Source organism: Drosophila rhopaloa, unplaced genomic scaffold (genome assembly GCF_018152115.1).
Source record: "Drosophila rhopaloa isolate 14029-0021.01 unplaced genomic scaffold, ASM1815211v1 contig_163, whole genome shotgun sequence".
Classification (NCBI taxonomy): Eukaryota; Metazoa; Arthropoda; class Insecta; order Diptera; family Drosophilidae; genus Drosophila; species Drosophila rhopaloa.
Window position 1 is genome coordinate 2,078,292 of NW_025335043.1, and position 17,968 is coordinate 2,096,259.

A 17,968-nucleotide genomic window follows, 5' to 3' on the forward strand; every position below is an offset into this window, starting at 1 on the left:
AGTGAGTGGCCTTAAGTGAAATAGCCATACAATAATTTGCGATCATTTATTTTTAATATAATAAATAACTATGTTACGCTATTAGTGAAGTAATATTGATTAGTAAGCTACCGCAAAGATAGCTTTCTTGAAATTTAAAAAATGGCGCCACTCGCATAATAAGCTTTTGTCACCGCTGTGAATGGAAATCTGAGAGAATGAAGAAGAATTAGTAAACAACTGGGAGATCTGAATCCGTTATAGTTAAATTGGGAAAATCAATTGTTAGGCAACGAATCCTTGCATCCTTGTTAATTATCTGGCGTGCAAAATGATCCATCTTGGAAAACAACTAGTGGTTAGGGCGCCAAAAATTCGATTAAGTGCTTGCGCTGTGAGTGGAAGTGGTCAAAGTTCAAGTCATGATCAAAACAACAACGATTACAGCCCGAAACTTGTTGGCCCTAATCTTAATCAATGCCACAAACGTTTGTCCAGCACTAGTCAAAGTTCAAGCGCCCGCACGATGAAACGTTTAGCAGGAAAAGTAGCCGTGGTTACCGCCTCTACAGATGGGTAAGAAATCCAACGAAAATAATAATTCCCTTCTTAATCATGCTTAATCCTCAAACAGCATTGGCTTTGCCATTGCCAAGCGTTTAGCAGAAGATGGCGCTTCGGTGGTCATCAGCAGTCGGAAGCAGAAGAACGTGGACTCTGCTCTGGCGGAGCTGCGCAAATTGAACCTCAATGTCCACGGGCTCAAATGCCATGTAAGCGAGCCCCAGGATCGCAAGCAGCTCTTCGAGGAAACTATTAGCAAGTTTGGCAAACTCAATATTCTGGTCAGCAATGCCGCCACCAATCCGGCGGTGGGTGGAGTCCTCGAGTGCGACGAGAAGGTGTGGGACAAGATCTTCGACGTGAATGTAAAGAGTTCCTATCTGTTGGCCAAAGAAGCGCTGCCTTTACTTCGTCAGCAGAAGGACTCCAGCATCGTCTTTGTCTCCTCCATCGCGGGCTATGATGCGTTTGAGGTAAGTCCCCTTTTAATCTCTTATTAATTGCACATTGCTTATCTCCTTTAAAATATTTTTATAGCTACTTGGCGCATACTCCGTCAGCAAGACTGCACTAATTGGCTTGACCAAGGCGGCCGCCAAGGATCTGGCGCCCGAGGGCATTCGAGTCAATTGCCTTGCCCCAGGAGTCATCAGGACGAAGTTTTCCAAGGCTCTTTATGAGAATGAGTCGGCCAATGAAGCGGCCCTGAGCAAAATACCCATGGGTCGCCTGGGCACCAGCGAAGAGATGGCCGGCGTGGTATCCTTCCTCGTCTCCGAGGATGCGGGATACATTACGGGCGAGTCGATTGTGGCCGGCGGCGGAATGAATGCGCGTTTGTAAGCGGTGTACATAAATATATTTCCTTACGGTCTATGGATAACAGCGGTGTTCACAGTAATTACAAAAAGAATAGCAAAAGTCTATGGACTAAGAAGAGCGCAGCTTGGCTAGCTGATCGGCAATGTCCTTCTCCGTACGCTTGCCACTCGTCTCGAAGTCTGAGGTTCCCGTGGCCGGGATGCTGGACATCTTTCCGGAAATCTCGATGCCAATCTCGTCGAGAACCTTGTTGACCACGGCATTGGATTCCTCTTCGTCGCCGGACTCGGTCAGCATGTCGTCCAATGTGTCGTTAATCATCTCGTCGGTCATCTCCATCTTCATGTTGGCCGCTTGGAACTGGCGTACGGTTTCCCCAATAGCCTCCGGTCGCATCACCTTGTTCATTTCACCCATCGTCTTGGCAGTGGTACCCATGGCCTCGCTGAGGGCAATATTGGCGCCCATGTTCTTGTTCTGATAACCAATGGACTGGATCTTTCCGGAGGCTGCATAGGTGCGCGACTTTTGCTTCCTTATCTCCACCAGCTGCTTGGCCAGGATACGGCAGGCATCGTTGTTTCCAGCGGCGGCATTGCGTCTTATTTCCAGTTCCAACTTACGCTCCTCCTCCTCCATTTTCCGGCGCTCTCGTTCGATGTCCCTTGTAGCTTTCCGCAGCGATCGGTCGTTCTCCCGTTGCTGCTCCTTTACGGTGGGCTTCTTTCCGAACAGATTGTTGAACATTTTGCAATTTTGTGAGAGTTTAGACCTTAGCTTCGAGACTTCTAAATATTTGTGATGGTTTTTCCTAATGATGAATCACACGGAGATTGGATTGGCGGAGAGTAAATATCAAAACAGCAAACAGCTGACAGCTGGTCTGCATGCGTTTCGTTGTGAGTGCTTGAAGGAAGATCATGGGCACAGATGGTAACTTTTACGAAGGGCCAGTTAAGAAATTGAATAATCTATTATTTTTTAAAGAATATAAAATCTGTATTAAATAAATGGATAGCAATTCCCACTTTAAAATATTAAATTAGTTTTTGAGTTTAAAATATTTGTATTTTTTATAGATGGTTATTATTATTTTTTTTTTAATAAATGTAACCCTAGGAATCTGCTTACCCCCACGCCCATGAGTGGAGTTGCCACTTTTATTCAGACGAAAGCGCCGGTTTCTTATTAGTAGAATAATAAAATGTCTCTGGAAATTCTAAAACAAGGCGCCGAAGGGCGTTTATATCTGGGCGATTTCAAAGGAGAGGCCTGCCTGATCAAGGAACGGTTTGTGAAGAAGTACCGTCACCCGGAACTGGACACCCAAATCACGCGGCAGCGCATGAAAGCCGAGGCAAAGGCGGCGGGACGATGTCTGGCCGCTGGGATTATGGCTCCAAGGATCATACACTCGGACCTTAACACCCACAAATTGTATATGGAATACTTCGACAAAGCCCAGACGGCCAAGCAGTTCATACAGGATACCGTAGCCAGCCAGAGCGAGGATCAGGCGAAGCAATCTCTGCAGGAGTTCTGTACGAGAATCGGTGCAATCATTGGGAAAATGCACTCGAATCATATAATACACGGAGATCTGACGACGTCGAACATCCTTATCAATCCCAAGGGCGGCGATTACGACGTTATACTAATTGATTTCGGATTAAGCCACTACAATCAGGCGACTGAGGACAAGGGCGTGGATCTGTACGTCTTAGAACGGGCGCTACTGAGCACCCACAGCGAGCAACCATATCTCTTTGAGCACATCCTTACAGCCTACCGTAGGGTATGCGGAAAGGACGAGCAGGCAGTACTATCCAAGTTCGAGGAGGTGAGAGCCCGCGGTCGCAAGAGGACGATGATTGGTTAACAAATAATAAACTTTAATAACAGCTACAATATTAAACTTATTCTATCCTCTTTAAAGGCTCTCTGGGAGGGTCATCCTGCAGCTCATCTATCTTAATCTTCTTGATATACTTTCGCGGTTTAGTTTTGCGTTTCAAATGTTCGTGCTTGAGTGGTTCCATTCCTTCAACGGGCGGCACCTTATACTTCTCATATGGGCGCTCCTTCACCTTAGCGATGGCATCTTCTAGCTTGAGACCAGCTAAGCCCAGCTCCTCGTAGTACAGACGGTATTTATCACAGAACTTTGAGTGCCCCTTCTTGAAAACAACAGTCTTGGTCGAAGGATGCTGTAGGTGATTACAATTAATGATTTTGCTAGGGGAAATCTATTACTATACTTACCCTGGCATCAATTGCTCTTGCGCATCCCCTGTGAAAGTTGTGCAGGTGACGGAGAAACGATTCATTCGGCTTGATTCCCTCTTCCAGACTCAACTGAATGATCTCGTTTATGTAGCCGAAGGATTTGTTCGCGCATCCCTGTCGTAGCATTGCACCCAGGATGGGCATGTTCATCTTAATGCCCGCCACTTGCATCTGTTGCAGCAGTTCCCTTGCCTCCTCTTGGGTGCGGCAACCCAAAGCGAGTACACCATAGGTGACAATGTCCGGTCGCAAGCCTGCCGTACGAATCATTGAAAGCACCTCTCGTGCGTTCTCGTAATCGAAGCGCATCGAGCGCTTCTTGATCAGTATGTTGAAAAAGTCCACGTCCGCCTTGAGCCCAATCTTTCGCACAAAACTGAGCAACTGCTTCTCTGCGGCGTTCGTAGGTGGTATCACCTCCAACATTGTAGTAAAGGTTTCTATGTCCGGTGTGATTTTGTGCTGCTTCATGTGCTCCAGAAAACCAGTCAGGCCGCCAAGAAGAAGAAACCGCTCATGTGGACGTGTTACATCCTCCAATGCAACTAAACTCCCCAGATGAGGCTGGGGTAGCAAAAGATTGGGTAGTTCCAGCTCGTTTGATGTTGTGGAAACCTCGATTTGGGCAGGCAACGAAGTGGCGCTAGCTGATGTACTGGGTAAATTATCTTTTTCGCCTTCCTCCAACTGAAGAACGGGTTTTTTCCCAGTTGCTGCCGGAGCAATCTGTTGGATAACCTCCCGCATCGAGTCCAAGTCACCAAAGCCACAATCCCTTGCACATCTTAAGATTGCATTAAAACTATAGTAATCCGGGCTGATTCCGCTCTGGAGCATTTTGTGCCAAGTGAGCAGAGCGTGCCGGAATCCATGTTCTGAGTTGCTGGCACATGCCTGCAGCAGAAAGTTAAACGTATCTGCATTCAGTTCCATCCGGCGCTCCACCATCTCGTCGGCTAGCATGTAGGCAGTGTCTACATCCCCGCATCTTCCATAGGCTTTGATCATTGCATTGTAGTTCTTTACATTCGGTTCGTAGCCTTTCTCCAGCATGTTTTCCCGCAGAATCTGGGCTTTAGCCAGGCCATCACCCAAGGATGGGGCATTGGCGCAGGCGTTAAAGAGCGAGGTATATGTTCCACCGGTTACTTGGAGGCCCCGCTGACGCATTTTAGTGTACAGTGCAAAGGCCTTGCGTGTGTATCCCGCCTTGGCGCAGCCGCTGATCAGCAGATTGTATATGTACTTGTCCGGCTTGACGCGATCCTCCCTCAGCATACGCTGCTCCAGCACGGCAATAGCTTCATTTAGCCGGTTTGCCTTCATAAGATCCTTGATCTGGCGAGCATATTCCACGGCCTGCAGTTTTTTTGATCGCCTCGTCGGATTGCTGATAAACTCATCTTCTTCGACATCTCCGGGGTCTTGAGTATCACTTATTTTGGTATCACCAAAGGTATCCGGATCCCCAAAGTCGTGCACTTTTTTGGGGATCTTCTCTTTAAGCTTATTTTCTGGTCTAAATTTGTGGCGCTGCTTGGGTGCTTCTGTGGTAGGTTCTTCAAAGACTTCTTCCCGGAAAGGATTCTGGTTTCTGTTGGCTTCTCGCTTGGTCTGTAAGCCGGCTTCCTGATCCGTAATCCTCACGTGCAGCAGTCGATTATGTGCTAACGACCAGGGCACAGGAGTAAGCGCTGGCCGACTGAAATCATAACTATTTATCAACCTCCTGGTGGCGTTCAATTGCATGCTGTGCATGTGCAAGGACATTGAACGGCTAAGCAACCGCAGAGCCATTGTTTTTCTTTCAGTTTTCTGTGATTTTTATGTAATAAAATAACTATTTCAAACACGCTTCCCGCGGTGGTGTAAATAAAGAAACAGCCGGTAGGCGTTGCCACCTGGGTTAAGGTTGCCATTCACACAAGAACGCCATGAAAGCTAACTGACATTCACATTCCCTTGCAATCTGACCTGGTTTTGGATTAAATTAGTGAAAATTAAATAATTTAAACATGAGCATCGACCCGCGCCGCAAGGAAAAGATTAACCGCTACAAGGCACCTAAGAACCAGGGCCAAAGTGGCGGCGCCAACGAGGATATGATGCCGGATTACATGAACATACTGGGCATGATTTTCTCCATGTGCGGGCTTATGATGAAGGTATACCCGGTTATTGCACCCTTATGACTTGGCATTAATCCGTATTTACTATTCCCGCAGCTCAAGTGGTGCGCCTGGTTTGCCCTCTACTGTTCCTGCATTAGCTTCGCCAGTTCCCGGGCCAGTGACGACGCCAAACAGGTGCTCTCCTCTTTCATGCTGAGTGTCAGCGCTGTGGTGATGTCGTACCTCCAGAACCCGGCCGCCATGACCCCGCCCTGGGCCTCCTAGCACTGAGAAGTATTAAAGACTCGATGCCTAGTCTAGTGTAGATGAAGATGTATACTTTATTGCGTTCCGAGAGGGATTAAAGAAGGACTATGAAAACAAGAGGCTGGCTCAATAATCAATAACTTAAGTAGGCGGTGATGTGGAGGTAGTACAATTTAGCTACTGCGGTGACTCCTCGCACGGCGATTGTGGCTAGGTGGTGAGCAGGTAGTAGGCGAACAGCATGAAAGCCACAATGTAGACGGTGCCGAAGATCAGGACGTATTAAATCTCCCCGAAGCGGTCGTGTCCGGTTTGCTTAGCGTGTTCCTGGGCCTGCACCTGGCCAACCAGCCTTACATCGCACTGCATGCAGCGCAGTGTAAACTTGTCCACATTGGTGTACTGGCGCGACGACTGTGCCTCATTGGCCAGTTGTTCCGCCTGCTGATAGACGCCCAGTTCCTCCACGGGGAAAATGGTGGCCGGAGCAGCACTCTGGGAGGTCTCCATGTACAGTGGATCGTAGTGGATGCCATCAAAGAGCAGGAAGACACGCAGTCCAAAGTTCTTGTCCTCTCCAAAGCGGTTGATAATTGCATTTTGGATATCCACCACATCGATCTCGATGCCGTAGTAGTTAGACAGGATGGACACCTCGATGGCGCCGCCCCACGAGTCCGCCTTCTGTATCCAGGCGCAGTACTCTGCATTCGACTTGCCCAGCACGGCGTCGTTGTAGCTCTGCGGATCGGCGGCCACTTCCTGGGCGATGATATGACGCATCATCTCGCTGCCCTCGTTGTCCACTTTGCCGTTGAGCACAAAGCGGATGCTGGTGAAGAGGCACGAGTTATCCGCTGGCACCACCTTCTTCAGCAGGATACCGTTAAAGTCGCCGTTCGGGCCGCTTTCCGTGGGCGCCACCGGGAGCGCGGGAACCTGGGCGGGTACTCCTCCGGTTGCCTCCAGGAGCTGGGCTTCCTCCTCTGCCTGCAGACGACGCGCCAGCGCTTCGTCATCATCCAGGGTGGGGGTTGCAGGCACAAAGGCAGTGGCAGTGGGTGCAGCCTTCTCCTCCACAATCAGGGTCTCGCCGCTGTTAATTCCGACGGTCTTCAGGTCGCGCTGCTCCTGCTGCTGCGACAGGTCCAGCGGCTTGGGAGGATAGCCCACCAGGACATGCAGCTGGGGCGCCTGAATGTCGGTGGCCTGGACTATTTTCGCCTTCAGTTCGCCCAGCGTCGTATGCTCATTTAGGTCGTTTACAATGAATTGACCTTTTTTGGCCTTGAGCTTCACACTGAATGAACCCGTCATTGTTCCAGTTTATTCTTCTCCTGCGGGTGTATGTATGGGTGTGCACTTAGAATTTTATACTGACTGCGATTCGATAACTTATATATTGTCTAATTTGGTTTCCTTTTTCCCTATATGTATTTTTTTTATTGTTTAATTAGAGGTGGAATTTTAATCGATTCATCGATGCTTTTAGTTTTATTATGTGAGAGCCGATGTCCATCTTTATATTTTAATGGCATGGCGCTGCCAGATCGACGATCTTTTCGCTATCTGGCAAATGGGCGCTTAATTATTATATTTCGAATAAAAAGGTAATTTAAAACTATATATAAAGAAAACCATATTCACAGATTGCTGGGTATTAACAACAACGTTTGCAACAAAGACAGTTTGACACACATTTCAGAAAGTGTTATTTTTGTATCCATACTTTTTTGGCGGCAGGCATCCGCATTTTTTAAAACAAAACGAAATTCGCAAAACGAAAATGAAGCAAACAACAATCAGAAAAGGCAATTCGGTCCAATCTGAGATATTTACTTAAAAGGTATGACAGATTTTTAATTAATGATTTAAAAAATCTGGAACTTTTGTTAAATCATGATATGAATTTGTTACACCGACATAAACGTTCGAAAAACATCATTTGACATGTATTTTACACAGCAGTTTTTAAAATTCCAAAAGTTGGCAGGGCCGCTTGGCCAATATGGCGGTACAAATTCAAATTTCACAATTTTATCAAGTTTTCGCGACAGGCTATCGAATAACTTCCAGCATTCACACTTGAAGAGGTAACTATTTTCGGTTTATTTAGCTACACCAACCTATTATGTAGGTGTGAACAAAAACTAATGGCTAATCTCGGCGCTAAGGCCAATGTCAAGACGCTAATTAATATTTAGCAGAGAATCCGCTCGCAGCTAATGGCCTGCTCAAATAGAACCCAGAACCAAGGAGACACCGATTAGCAAAAAGAAGCGAAGCCGGAGAAGCCACAAGTCAACAAATTGCCCAAACATCAGGCTCAAAAGCCCAACAATGAAACCACAAAAAGGTAGCCAAAAAAAGGAGAACTTGGCTTTTGTTATCGCCATTGCTCCACATGCGTGGTGGGCTAAAATCACATTTAATAGTCCAAACAAATTGATTCCCCCCCTCCCGACTGGTGAATCACGGTCTCTTGGGCCGCAGCAACACGTTGTTTTAATTTCTATGAAAGACGAGCGGTCTGCCGGCCGAGCAACTCATTGGCAACTGACTGGCACTGGCACTGGCATATAAATAGACGGGTCGGCGGGGTCCAGTGATCAGTGCAAGCAGGTCTGTCAACGCGCAGTGCGAATTCATCGATCATACAACTCCAGCCCAACCCAAGCCCAGTCAACATGAAATTCTTGCTTCTGGTGCGTCTTTAAATATGGATTACCCAAAGACTTAACTTACAGCGGACTCTCCATTATTACTCCTTTACAGAGCGTGTTCCTTTGCCTGGCCGTGTGCTTCATGGTCACCAGTGCTGCTCCCCGCGAGGAGGCCATTCCTGAAGGTCTCGAAGGTCCTGGCAGCGAGTCCGTCAACCCCTCCGACGACCAGTCCTTCCTGCTCAAGCTGAAGCTGCTCAAGAAGCTCCTGTTCCTGGGTTAGGAATCAGACATACTATTCATGGAATTTTAGCTTAACTATGTGTTTAGGTCTTAAGAACAAAAAAAGGCAAATCAAATAAAAAATGCATTTGGTAACAAAACTTTAACATGGATTTCTTGAGTAAAACGCGGGATCTCAAGAGAAAAAAACAAACAAAGCTCATCGGAAAAAGGTTCGTTTCTTCAGTCTTTTGTTTGGGATATGAGAGAGTTTCAACAATCATTCTCAGTGCTTAGTTTTCTACATTAAAACAGTAAAATCTGTTGAATTTGTGTTTTTTTTATTCAAAGTTTTAAAACATAGAGCCATACACATTACATGCAATTACCACTTAAACAAAACATCCAAAAATATTTTGTTTTATAAAAGAAACCTCGAAGTAAACGAATATTTTATTTTTTTAGGAAAAGAAACCAGGAAGTAAAGGAATAATTTTCGGAAATTGAAAATATTTACAAAATTTGTGTAGTGTTATTGATTTACTCGAGGTCATACGTTGGTTATATTTTAATTTCTTCTATAACGCAACGATTTATTCCACTTAACTTTCATCACACTTACACTCCCTGGGGAATTTGTATTTAAAATTCCATTTTCTGAAACTGTATATATAACATATCATATTAAAGATTCGATTCAAATAACAATATTTTTTAAAATTAGAAAGGGTATATATAAAAAGAGCTATTACATAAAAAATCTAAAATTAATCCAAAAAGTCTAGCTAAGACACCTTTTAGAGTGTAACTTATTAGTAAAATAATTTATTTTTAACATTTTCATCCTTCAGGCGATTAATTGGAAAAACGAAAATTTAAATAAAACAATGAAAAAACGTTATAACGCATAAAAGGCTTAACTTCTTTATTTAATGAAACCAGTTAACCTCAAGCAGTTTAATTTATAAAAACTTCATTGATGAAAAGCATAGCCCATTAATCTCACTACCTGCCCCCGTATGGCACACAATTAGCACACCGCCGACTTTTCACTTATGTGGGACGTCGATTGGCCAATGCACGCGTTTAAGGAAGATTCCGCTCGCTTTTCACACTCTCTACCCAGAAACGATTCGAAACGAGTTTTCCACTTAGATCAGGCTAAGCAAAAACTCGACCCGCTGCCAGTCATTAGCTCCTTTTCGGATAAAGATGGGGATCCCCGGACCCCGGTGATATAAGAAAGCCGACTTATATGAAAATTACATTTATTTTAGTTACGATTACGTATACTTTACTCGTATGTATGTGCGTGTGTGTGTACTAATGTTATTGTCTAAACAAAACGGCGTTGAAAATCGAATGCAGTGTGGGCGGCAAGGTTCCCCATTGGTGGACTAGATTTTGATTTGAGCTTAGCGGACTGCTGGCAAATGCCTTCTAACCCAGAAGCTTCTTCAGCTTGAGCAGCTTCTTCAGCTTGAAGATGGCCTGCGGATCCTGGGGACGCTGGACATCGTCGAAGGCCGGCTGGTAGATGTTGTCCCCGATCAAGGACTCATCCACGGGCACCGCAGACACAAGAACAATGGCCAGAAGGCACACAAAAAGGGTCTGAAAAATAAGTCCAAACATTTTATTTAACAAAGATTTACCCAAACTATAAAAGGAAAATGTGGGTGGCAATTTTAAAATAGATAGATAAAATATTTTTAAAAAAATGTAGTAACAATAGTATGTTAAAAGAACGTTTTTGAACAAAAAAAATCAATTATGATCTAAAAATCTTTTTAACTCCACATTTTTAATTTCACATCTAAATATAAATTTTGTAAACTCGCACTGAACTTTAAAGGATCAATTTTAAGATATTCTATGCTTTTAACAATATAACAATATAATTAATAGCATTCACATTAAATTTGCTCTAAATTTGGATTCTTTAAGAATCAGCTCAAAAATAAATCTATATATTAATTATGGTTTTAAATCAGCATATAAATTGCAGAAAAGGATTTGCAAAGTTAATTTATTAACAACTTGAATATCGATTGGATAAAAACCTTTTATCACTCCTTAATGAAATAAAATCCTTTAACTCACCAGGGCTAGGTACTTCATGATAACTTCTGCTGGAAAGATGATTACGCTGATTAATCCAAAAATCGACTGCACCTAGCTTCATCTGCGATCGGGGCTTTTTATAGCCGAACTTTTGGTGACCATCGATGATAATGTCATATGTAAACTGCAGTCTGCAAAGGAGAAGAGGACAAATGAACGATACATAAACAAAAGACCGGCGCATAAATAAAACGGTGAGCGAAAAGAAGTATTAACAAAAAAACCTGGCCAAAAGCAGAGCCATGGGGCGTGGTCCGGTTGGGCAGGTGTTTTTTGGGCAGATTTTAGCAGCGAGACCGAAAACCAAAACACCAAAACCAGGCCGCCCTGTTTACTTGCCTTTTGGTGGCATCTTTTGTTTGCTCGGTTAAGCCACTGAAGAAGTTGATAGCTGATTAAATAATAATCACACTGGGTAAATGAAAACCACGCTCAAATGAAGGTCATTTCGAATGCGGTCAGCAGAGTGATGTTTACAAATAATGAGGAAGAAGACAATATCGATAATAATCGTCATAGGAGGAAGTTACATTACTGGTTCTTAGATCAACAAGCCTACATTCACCCAGTTATATATGTATGTTAACCGCAACCACCTCAAGTTCATGAACATCTGTCTATGCGCCATTCAAATTGATCAATCAATGGCCAAGCCAATTAAATAAATTATCACTTGAGAATGGGATCCATAAATATTTGGCACTTTTAACAGCTGTCAAGCCTAAATAGTGGAACACTGAATCAATAAAAGTAAAGCTAATCGATGGGTCCATTGTGGGTTGGGCTGCAGTATAAAAACCAGACTAAGACTGATACGGAGGCCAAGCTTTTCTGCTCAGTCATCGTGGAAGTATGACTACGATCTTGCAGTCGAAAACCGGAAACATTTGCCCTGCTCTGAATATGTAAATTTACGGACATTCGAGAATACCGCCACCATATCAACTTAACTCAAAACATTCCAAAGATTGTATTCGAAAATAAATATGTGTGGAATGAATATCAAAATGACAAAGTAAAAGATATGGTTGAATTAATATCTTCGAGTCAATCTTTGTCGTCGGCTTCTCTCGCGCAGATTTATTTGAAGTTTAACACATTTCCCATGCCCCTGGGCCTTTCAATTAACTTATATGGGCGTGGCTGTAACATGTGTGAGATGTCTCAATCTTGCTGAATTTGTTGTAGGAGACAATTCATTTTATTGCCCTCCCAAAGCTTGATGAATGAAAGGTTGTACAAATTTGCAGAAATTGTGTAAAAAGTTTGCAGGGTGTGAACAACAAAATTATACAAAACAAGAAAGGAAAGCTAACTTCGGGCGGAGCCGAAGTTGATATACCCTTGCAGAATACTCTGTAAATTATATTCTCCAAAATTATTCATATGATGCATTCTTAATACTCATAAAAAATCCCAACTTTCTAACTTTAAAAATACCAAAGTTATGGCATTTCCAATCGTTCAGTTATAGTCGGCCGATCCTTATGAAATTTGGTAGGTCGGATTGGCTGGCCAAATATAACACCCATAGAAAATCCCAACTTCCTAACTTTACAAACACCAAAGTTATGGCATTTCCGATCAATCAGTTATATGGCAGCTATAGGATATAGTCGGCCGATCCTTTGAAATTTGGTATGTCGGATTGAGTGGCCAAATATAAAACCCATAGAAAATCCCAACTTCCTAACTTGACAAACACCAAAGTTATGGCATTTCCGATCAATCAGTTATATGGCAGCTATAGGATATAGCCGGCCGATCCCGGCCGTTCCGACTTATATACTGCGTGCAAAGGAAAGAAGTTGTGCAAAGTTTGAATTCGATATCTTTAAAACTGAGAGACTAGTTCGCGTAGAAACAGACAGACGGACAGACGGACAGACGGACAGACGGACATGGTATATCAACTCAGGGGTGATCCTGATCAAGATATATACTTTTGGTCAGATGTCTCCTTCACTGCGTTGCACACTTTTGACCAAAATTATAATACCCTCTGCAAGGGTATAAAAATTAATCTATCGGAATTTTAGTTTTTTTTTTAACACTATAAATATTTCATATTTTTACATTTATTGGCCAACATTTCTTAATTGTTGGCTTTCTTGCATTTCTATGCAAAGTAGTTGTAGTTTTGTTTTCAACTTTTATTATCTATCACGCTTTTTATAAAGACTTTAATAATTTTTACTGGTAATCGGTTGAATCTTCGTTAGGTTCGGTGTCCTCAGAACTTGGCTGATCAATTTCTAATATGGGATCTTTAGTCGTTTCATACTTTTCCTCGCTGCTTTTAAACACTGATGGTTCAGTATATCCAGGTGGGTACTTCATGGCAAACTTGATCCTGCAGGAAACAATCTTGATAACTTCTTCATAGACTTGTATAAGCTCCAAAAGTACCAAATATCTGCCATCCGGTATTCGAAAGGGAACCAATTTGGCATCAATGGTGCTACTTTGCACATAGTAGAAGCCTGGAACCAAAGGACATGAGATAACGAAGGTCGCGGGCAAAAGACTTTCGCCTGGGATCTCCCCCAGTGTGATATTGCGAAGGGCATCGAGGAGCTTGCAGAGATCTTTGTTCTTGAAACGCACTAGATCTACTTGATCGGATCCACCCACCATATCCGACAGCTTCCTTACGAAAATATTCATTAGGAGTTTCCCAGGAAAAGGAACTTCAACTGTTAGATTAAAATTAATTTTCTCAAAATTGTCAATGGCATAGTCCAAATGGATATCATCGGGTACAAAAGATTTGGCATAGAACTCCTCGATCCTCAGATTTATCTGTATAAAAACAGAATTCTATATGTGATCTATTTTGGTTTATTTAAACAACTCACACAATGTACTTGAAGAGCTCGGAAAAATATAAAAAAAATCAAACTTAGCAGAGGCCGCATGTTTAAGTGCTTCGATGATGGACCCATCCAAAATAACTGGCCAAAATTGGCTGACATTTGGCAACTGGGAAATTACCCTCATTACGCAGCTGTTTAGTCGGGCCACGTTAACTGGACTAATGACTTTGTTTCGCCCCGATTCTTATCGATCAATGCCCCAACAGTGATTGCATACTCCATGAGCCAGCCGGGCGTATGCGTAATGTGGATGTACCACACGTTTACATGGCGTATGCTTAATGAACAAATTCACAGAGATAAATATTTTCTGATAAATCAACTTGTGATGAGTGTTTACGCAGCGCAAAATAGTCGTAGATTTACGAGTCTAATGTGAAACCCAACAACGCATTTATAAAGACGATAACTATGGAACCTGGACCCAGTTGCGAATTCAACGGTCGTCAGTGGCCAACTGATGAACTTGAACCAAAAAGCGTGAACGAATAACTGGTAAAACAGCAAAAGTTTACCATGTAAACGGACATAAATTGTGCCGCCGGAAAGCAAGGCGAACAAAAGTCTCGGATAAATCATCCCAAACAAAATATATGTATGCCAGTGGACCATAAATTTGAGCATTTTTATTGCAATTTGCTTGTTTGTACCAAAAACAAGTGCAAACAATGCCAGCAATAACAACGCCGGCAAACAAATGCTGCCTTAAGCCGCAAACTACAGTGAAAGTGACGTAATGCGATGCCACCACCACCAACAACAACTGGCTAAAAAATATGTATAAATCCATTAAACAACGACAACAAAGTACAGAGAAAAGCAAGTGAGCAAGCGGGCAGAAAAAAAATGTCAATGTCTTTTACAACGAATCCGAGGATGAAGCCGCAGCTGACCAAAGGTTCAGGGGGTGGGAAATGGGTGGTTTTTGGGGGTTTGTGGGGCGGTGCGTTGCTGGGTTGCTGGATCGAGAGGGTTCCAAGGGGGATATGCACAATGGATAAAGGGCATGCAACAGCGGGCATTGCGAAAAAGAAGTACTTTGTTTGCATATGTCTGACCTTTTGCAACGGGCTTGGCACGTGTTTCGACTATCGAAAAAAAACACAGGTGACTAAAATAGAAAACTCAAGTGCTCTTAGGTGAGAGTAACACTTTTTGTACAGACTTGTGCCACTTGAATAAATAATCGAGTTAAAATTGGTTCAACAATTATTCAGAAACAATAAAATTGTAGCCCCACAAAACTGTCAAATAAAGTTGCACCTTACAAAATTTTGCTGTTAACAAATTTTTGGGTCTTAAAAAGTACCAATAAGTACGAGTATGTGATATCGATTTGGATGGTAAATTTTTGCAAAATAGGCCAGAAAAATAATGGAACCATTATGTTAAAAAACCAATTACTGCAAATAATGTAATTTTATGGGTTTGGATTTCTGAATAATTCTAAGAAAGATTAATTTGTAATATAAACTATATAATTTGGAGTTTCTTAAGTAAAATAATAAAACCCTATTGAAACTCATATCACGATATCATCTCTATATCAAAGCCCCCGTGGTTTCCGCGCAGCGCAAGAAAAAATTCACATGCATTGGATGTCGGCTTACATTTTATTTACCTCTCGGCTTCTTCGTCATCTTCGCTATTCGTATACTTTATGCGTTCAACATTTTTTATCGCCTGCATTTACAATTCAATGTCATGCCGGGCATTGTTGTTGCTCCTGCGATCTTGCCAAATTGAGGCAAACTGCAAGAAGATCAAAGTGAAGAAGATGCTGCAACAGAAGATCAACAAGATCGTTTTGCTGCAAAACCGGTTGGTGGGACCACTCCCCGTCGATGTGGTGCTCCCCTTACCACCGAATCCCAGACAATGCAGCTCCAATGTAAAATTAAGTGTGTAAAGCGACCTTGAGACCCCAACCACAACTCCAACTCCAGCTTAAAACCACAACTGCAATTGCTGGTCATCTGGGGTGCTACTTCCCTTCAGGTATTGTTTATGTATGCACGCAGTGTCCATCGCGTTTTATGAACCTGCCCGCCCGATAATAATTGTTATTGAGCCCATTACATTATGCTTTGGTGGGCGGGGGATGAGTGATAGCGATATCATTAACAGTCTAGGCCAGATCCATCTAGATATCTGTGTAAAGGGTGGGCGGAACAATGTTTGGGGTTTCCGCTTCATTTCAGTGGATGCCATGCCAAGCTACGTGATGTAGCATCTTTTTGATCTTAACTTTATAAATTTATTTATTAATCTTAAATATGGTTTTAAAGAAATTCCTTTAAAGGTATGTTTAATATAATCATTTAAAAAAGTTTTTAATATTGCTGCACTTTGAAAATATATTCTGAAATATGAAAAGAATAAAATTAGGTCCCCTAAAATCTTCATAGTTTGTATACATTAAGTTCCATGTATTGATGATGTTTTTTCAAATATATATACATAAACATATATAATAATTTAATCTAAAATCGGTTCGCACAACTAAATTAAGACCTTGCTACAACCGTAATTAAAATAGTGAAACTAATGCTGTCATAATACTGCTAATTTCTTACAGAAGTATTGATAATCAGCATTTAAACAACTCGGATGCTAAGTTCAATGTTTATTGACGAGCAATGAAGTGGATCCGATGTTAAGCGAGGGTTGCTATATAAATTTTACAAAAGCAAAAGCAGTTTTAAAACATTATTTTAATTTAACCTTTTATTCACTGATTACAAATGAAAATAAACAGAGAACATATTAATTTTAAAGGTTTGTTGTACACTTTATTACTTAACTATTACCCTTTACTGGCATAAACTTAATAGTCAACCCACGGCAATGGAGAATCTAGGTTTATGTGTTTATTTCCCCTCCAAACACTTGGGTAATGGAATTTTTTTGTTTTCTCATACGTCGTTGAAGAGCTTTAGGCCGATTGATTCCGGAGATCAATGCTATGAGTTGTAATTAAAGGCAGTACAGCAGCGAGCATTCCACACGAATTTAAATACAACTTTATCGAACGCTGTTCTTTTGTTTTGTTGATTTAGCACTTGAGATTTTTGTTTTTACGGGCGAGCCACCCACTGGGGTGACATGGCGATGGCGAGGTATACCAAATATATAGTGGCAAAGTGTATCCATAGATAAAATGCAAATTCCCGTTAATTGAATGCCAAACAAAAGCGCAGTGGCAGCCGCAACATTGCGAAGGGGATCTGTTTCGGGGCTTGAAACGGGGGTTTGTTTGAAAAATCAATTAGTAGCATATAACGCTTTTTTTGTTTTTAAAGCCCTACCTGGGTTAGTTTCTGTAATATTCTTTCTCCATTTCTCCTCTATACTTTGTTAAAAGAGAGCAAATCCCAGAACCACCCAACTGCCCACCCACAACAACTGAAAAGCGAGAGAGAAAAAGCAGTGGAAAAACCGCAGCTGCTGCTTTAAATTTATGCCAACGCGGCATTAGAAGCATGGCTTGCGGTTAAATGGGCAGTGGGTGGCACCCACAAGAGGGGTGGAAAATGGCGATGGGGGGTTGGGGGGGTTATTTCAGCCATATTGGCAAGGTATTGGTAACATGTATGCGTGTTTGTGTGCCTGTGGGTGTAGCAAACTGCAAGAAATCAAGGCTTTAGTTGCTGCGGTCGCAACGAAAAATGGCGGAGCGCTTTATGAATATTTATAACACAATGGAGCATGAAAAAAGTTGGTTTGTAGGTGTGGGGGAAAAGTTTGGGTTTGTGGGTAAGAAGGCAACCAGGTTCAAGCGTCTGTTATCGATATCAATGCCCGTTTGACGGGGACGAGGTTAATGGAAAGGATCAAGTCATAAAAACCCCAAAAGAGAAGAGGCATGGCATTATTGAAGGTATTAAAAAATGTATATACAACTTACATAAACATTAAATGAGGAAACACAAAAGAGCCATCTATTGCTGACCCAATAACAAATGTCAAATATTATTGATTAATCATTGATATCAGTAGAATGATTAATACCATTTCATTAATTTTTATTTACCCTTTCCCGCCCCTGTGTTTC

General features: G+C 42.4%; 9 protein-coding genes across 9 annotated transcripts; 4 read left to right on the forward strand and 5 right to left on the reverse strand.

The window, feature by feature from the left end:
- Nucleotides 1-186: 186 nt before the first annotated feature.
- Nucleotides 187-1,426, forward strand: LOC108052021 (dehydrogenase/reductase SDR family member 4). The gene is made up of 3 exons (XM_017134342.1): nucleotides 187-555; nucleotides 614-1,016; nucleotides 1,081-1,426. Exons 1-3 carry the CDS (start codon nucleotides 311-313, stop codon nucleotides 1,384-1,386), a joined length of 954 nt encoding a protein of 317 aa, XP_016989831.1. The 5' UTR covers nucleotides 187-310; the 3' UTR covers nucleotides 1,387-1,426.
- Nucleotides 1,384-2,279, reverse strand: LOC108052042 (charged multivesicular body protein 2b-B). The gene has a single exon (XM_017134364.2). The coding sequence runs from the start codon at nucleotides 2,110-2,112 to the stop codon at nucleotides 1,474-1,476; it is 639 nt and encodes a 212-aa protein (XP_016989853.1). The 5' UTR covers nucleotides 2,113-2,279; the 3' UTR covers nucleotides 1,384-1,473.
- Nucleotides 2,280-2,498: 219 nt separating this feature from the next.
- On the forward strand, nucleotides 2,499-3,284 carry LOC108052032 (EKC/KEOPS complex subunit TP53RK). Its single transcript, XM_017134352.2, has one exon. It carries the CDS (start codon nucleotides 2,570-2,572, stop codon nucleotides 3,242-3,244), a length of 675 nt encoding a protein of 224 aa, XP_016989841.2. The 5' UTR covers nucleotides 2,499-2,569; the 3' UTR covers nucleotides 3,245-3,284.
- On the reverse strand, nucleotides 3,237-5,543 carry LOC108052004 (pentatricopeptide repeat-containing protein 1, mitochondrial). The gene is made up of 2 exons (XM_017134317.2): nucleotides 3,628-5,543; nucleotides 3,237-3,572 (listed from the first exon to the last, which is right to left on the reverse strand). Exons 1-2 carry the CDS (start codon nucleotides 5,446-5,448, stop codon nucleotides 3,282-3,284), a joined length of 2,112 nt encoding a protein of 703 aa, XP_016989806.1. The 5' UTR covers nucleotides 5,449-5,543; the 3' UTR covers nucleotides 3,237-3,281.
- A 48-nt stretch (nucleotides 5,544-5,591) lies between these two features.
- Nucleotides 5,592-6,146, forward strand: LOC108052052 (protein Asterix). Its single transcript, XM_017134375.1, has 2 exons — nucleotides 5,592-5,816; nucleotides 5,877-6,146. Exons 1-2 carry the CDS (start codon nucleotides 5,667-5,669, stop codon nucleotides 6,045-6,047), a joined length of 321 nt encoding a protein of 106 aa, XP_016989864.1. The 5' UTR covers nucleotides 5,592-5,666; the 3' UTR covers nucleotides 6,048-6,146.
- Nucleotides 6,079-7,514, reverse strand: LOC108052013 (ubiquitin thioesterase OTU1). The gene has a single exon (XM_017134329.1). The coding sequence runs from the start codon at nucleotides 7,344-7,346 to the stop codon at nucleotides 6,312-6,314; it is 1,035 nt and encodes a 344-aa protein (XP_016989818.1). The 5' UTR covers nucleotides 7,347-7,514; the 3' UTR covers nucleotides 6,079-6,311.
- Nucleotides 7,515-8,652: 1,138 nt separating this feature from the next.
- On the forward strand, nucleotides 8,653-9,075 carry LOC108051865. The gene is made up of 2 exons (XM_017134129.2): nucleotides 8,653-8,734; nucleotides 8,805-9,075. The coding sequence occupies exons 1-2, from the start codon at nucleotides 8,717-8,719 to the stop codon at nucleotides 8,973-8,975; spliced, it is 189 nt and encodes a 62-aa protein (XP_016989618.1). The 5' UTR covers nucleotides 8,653-8,716; the 3' UTR covers nucleotides 8,976-9,075.
- Nucleotides 9,076-10,201: 1,126 nt separating this feature from the next.
- On the reverse strand, nucleotides 10,202-11,078 carry LOC108051856. Its single transcript, XM_017134119.1, has 2 exons — nucleotides 11,018-11,078; nucleotides 10,202-10,528 (listed from the first exon to the last, which is right to left on the reverse strand). The coding sequence occupies exons 1-2, from the start codon at nucleotides 11,033-11,035 to the stop codon at nucleotides 10,355-10,357; spliced, it is 192 nt and encodes a 63-aa protein (XP_016989608.1). The 5' UTR covers nucleotides 11,036-11,078; the 3' UTR covers nucleotides 10,202-10,354.
- A 2,153-nt stretch (nucleotides 11,079-13,231) lies between these two features.
- On the reverse strand, nucleotides 13,232-14,038 carry LOC108051847. Its single transcript, XM_017134108.1, has 2 exons — nucleotides 14,033-14,038; nucleotides 13,232-13,840 (listed from the first exon to the last, which is right to left on the reverse strand). Exons 1-2 carry the CDS (start codon nucleotides 14,036-14,038, stop codon nucleotides 13,232-13,234), a joined length of 615 nt encoding a protein of 204 aa, XP_016989597.1.
- Nucleotides 14,039-17,968: the final 3,930 nt, after the last annotated feature.

What these genes read in the sequence shown, in the direction of transcription:
- LOC108052021 (XM_017134342.1), top strand. Translation starts at nt 311, where the DNA reads ATGATCCATCTTGGAAAACAACTAGTGGTTAGGGCGCCAAAAATTCGA. An exon ending in GTTACCGCCTCTACAGATGG is followed by an intron (nt 556 to 613) that starts GTAAGAAATCCA and finishes ATCCTCAAACAG; the next exon opens with CATTGGCTTTGCCATTGCCA. An exon ending in CGGGCTATGATGCGTTTGAG is followed by an intron (nt 1,017 to 1,080) that starts GTAAGTCCCCTT and finishes ATATTTTTATAG; the next exon opens with CTACTTGGCGCATACTCCGT.
- LOC108052052 (XM_017134375.1), top strand. Translation starts at nt 5,667, where the DNA reads ATGAGCATCGACCCGCGCCGCAAGGAAAAGATTAACCGCTACAAGGCA. An exon ending in TGTGCGGGCTTATGATGAAG is followed by an intron (nt 5,817 to 5,876) that starts GTATACCCGGTT and finishes CTATTCCCGCAG; the next exon opens with CTCAAGTGGTGCGCCTGGTT.
- LOC108052032 (XM_017134352.2), top strand. Translation starts at nt 2,570, where the DNA reads ATGTCTCTGGAAATTCTAAAACAAGGCGCCGAAGGGCGTTTATATCTG.
- LOC108052042 (XM_017134364.2), bottom strand. Translation starts at nt 2,112, where the DNA reads ATGTTCAACAATCTGTTCGGAAAGAAGCCCACCGTAAAGGAGCAGCAA.
- LOC108052004 (XM_017134317.2), bottom strand. Translation starts at nt 5,448, where the DNA reads ATGGCTCTGCGGTTGCTTAGCCGTTCAATGTCCTTGCACATGCACAGC. An exon ending in CAAGAGCAATTGATGCCAGG is followed by an intron (nt 3,573 to 3,627) that starts GTAAGTATAGTA and finishes AATCACCTACAG; the next exon opens with CATCCTTCGACCAAGACTGT.
- LOC108052013 (XM_017134329.1), bottom strand. Translation starts at nt 7,346, where the DNA reads ATGACGGGTTCATTCAGTGTGAAGCTCAAGGCCAAAAAAGGTCAATTC.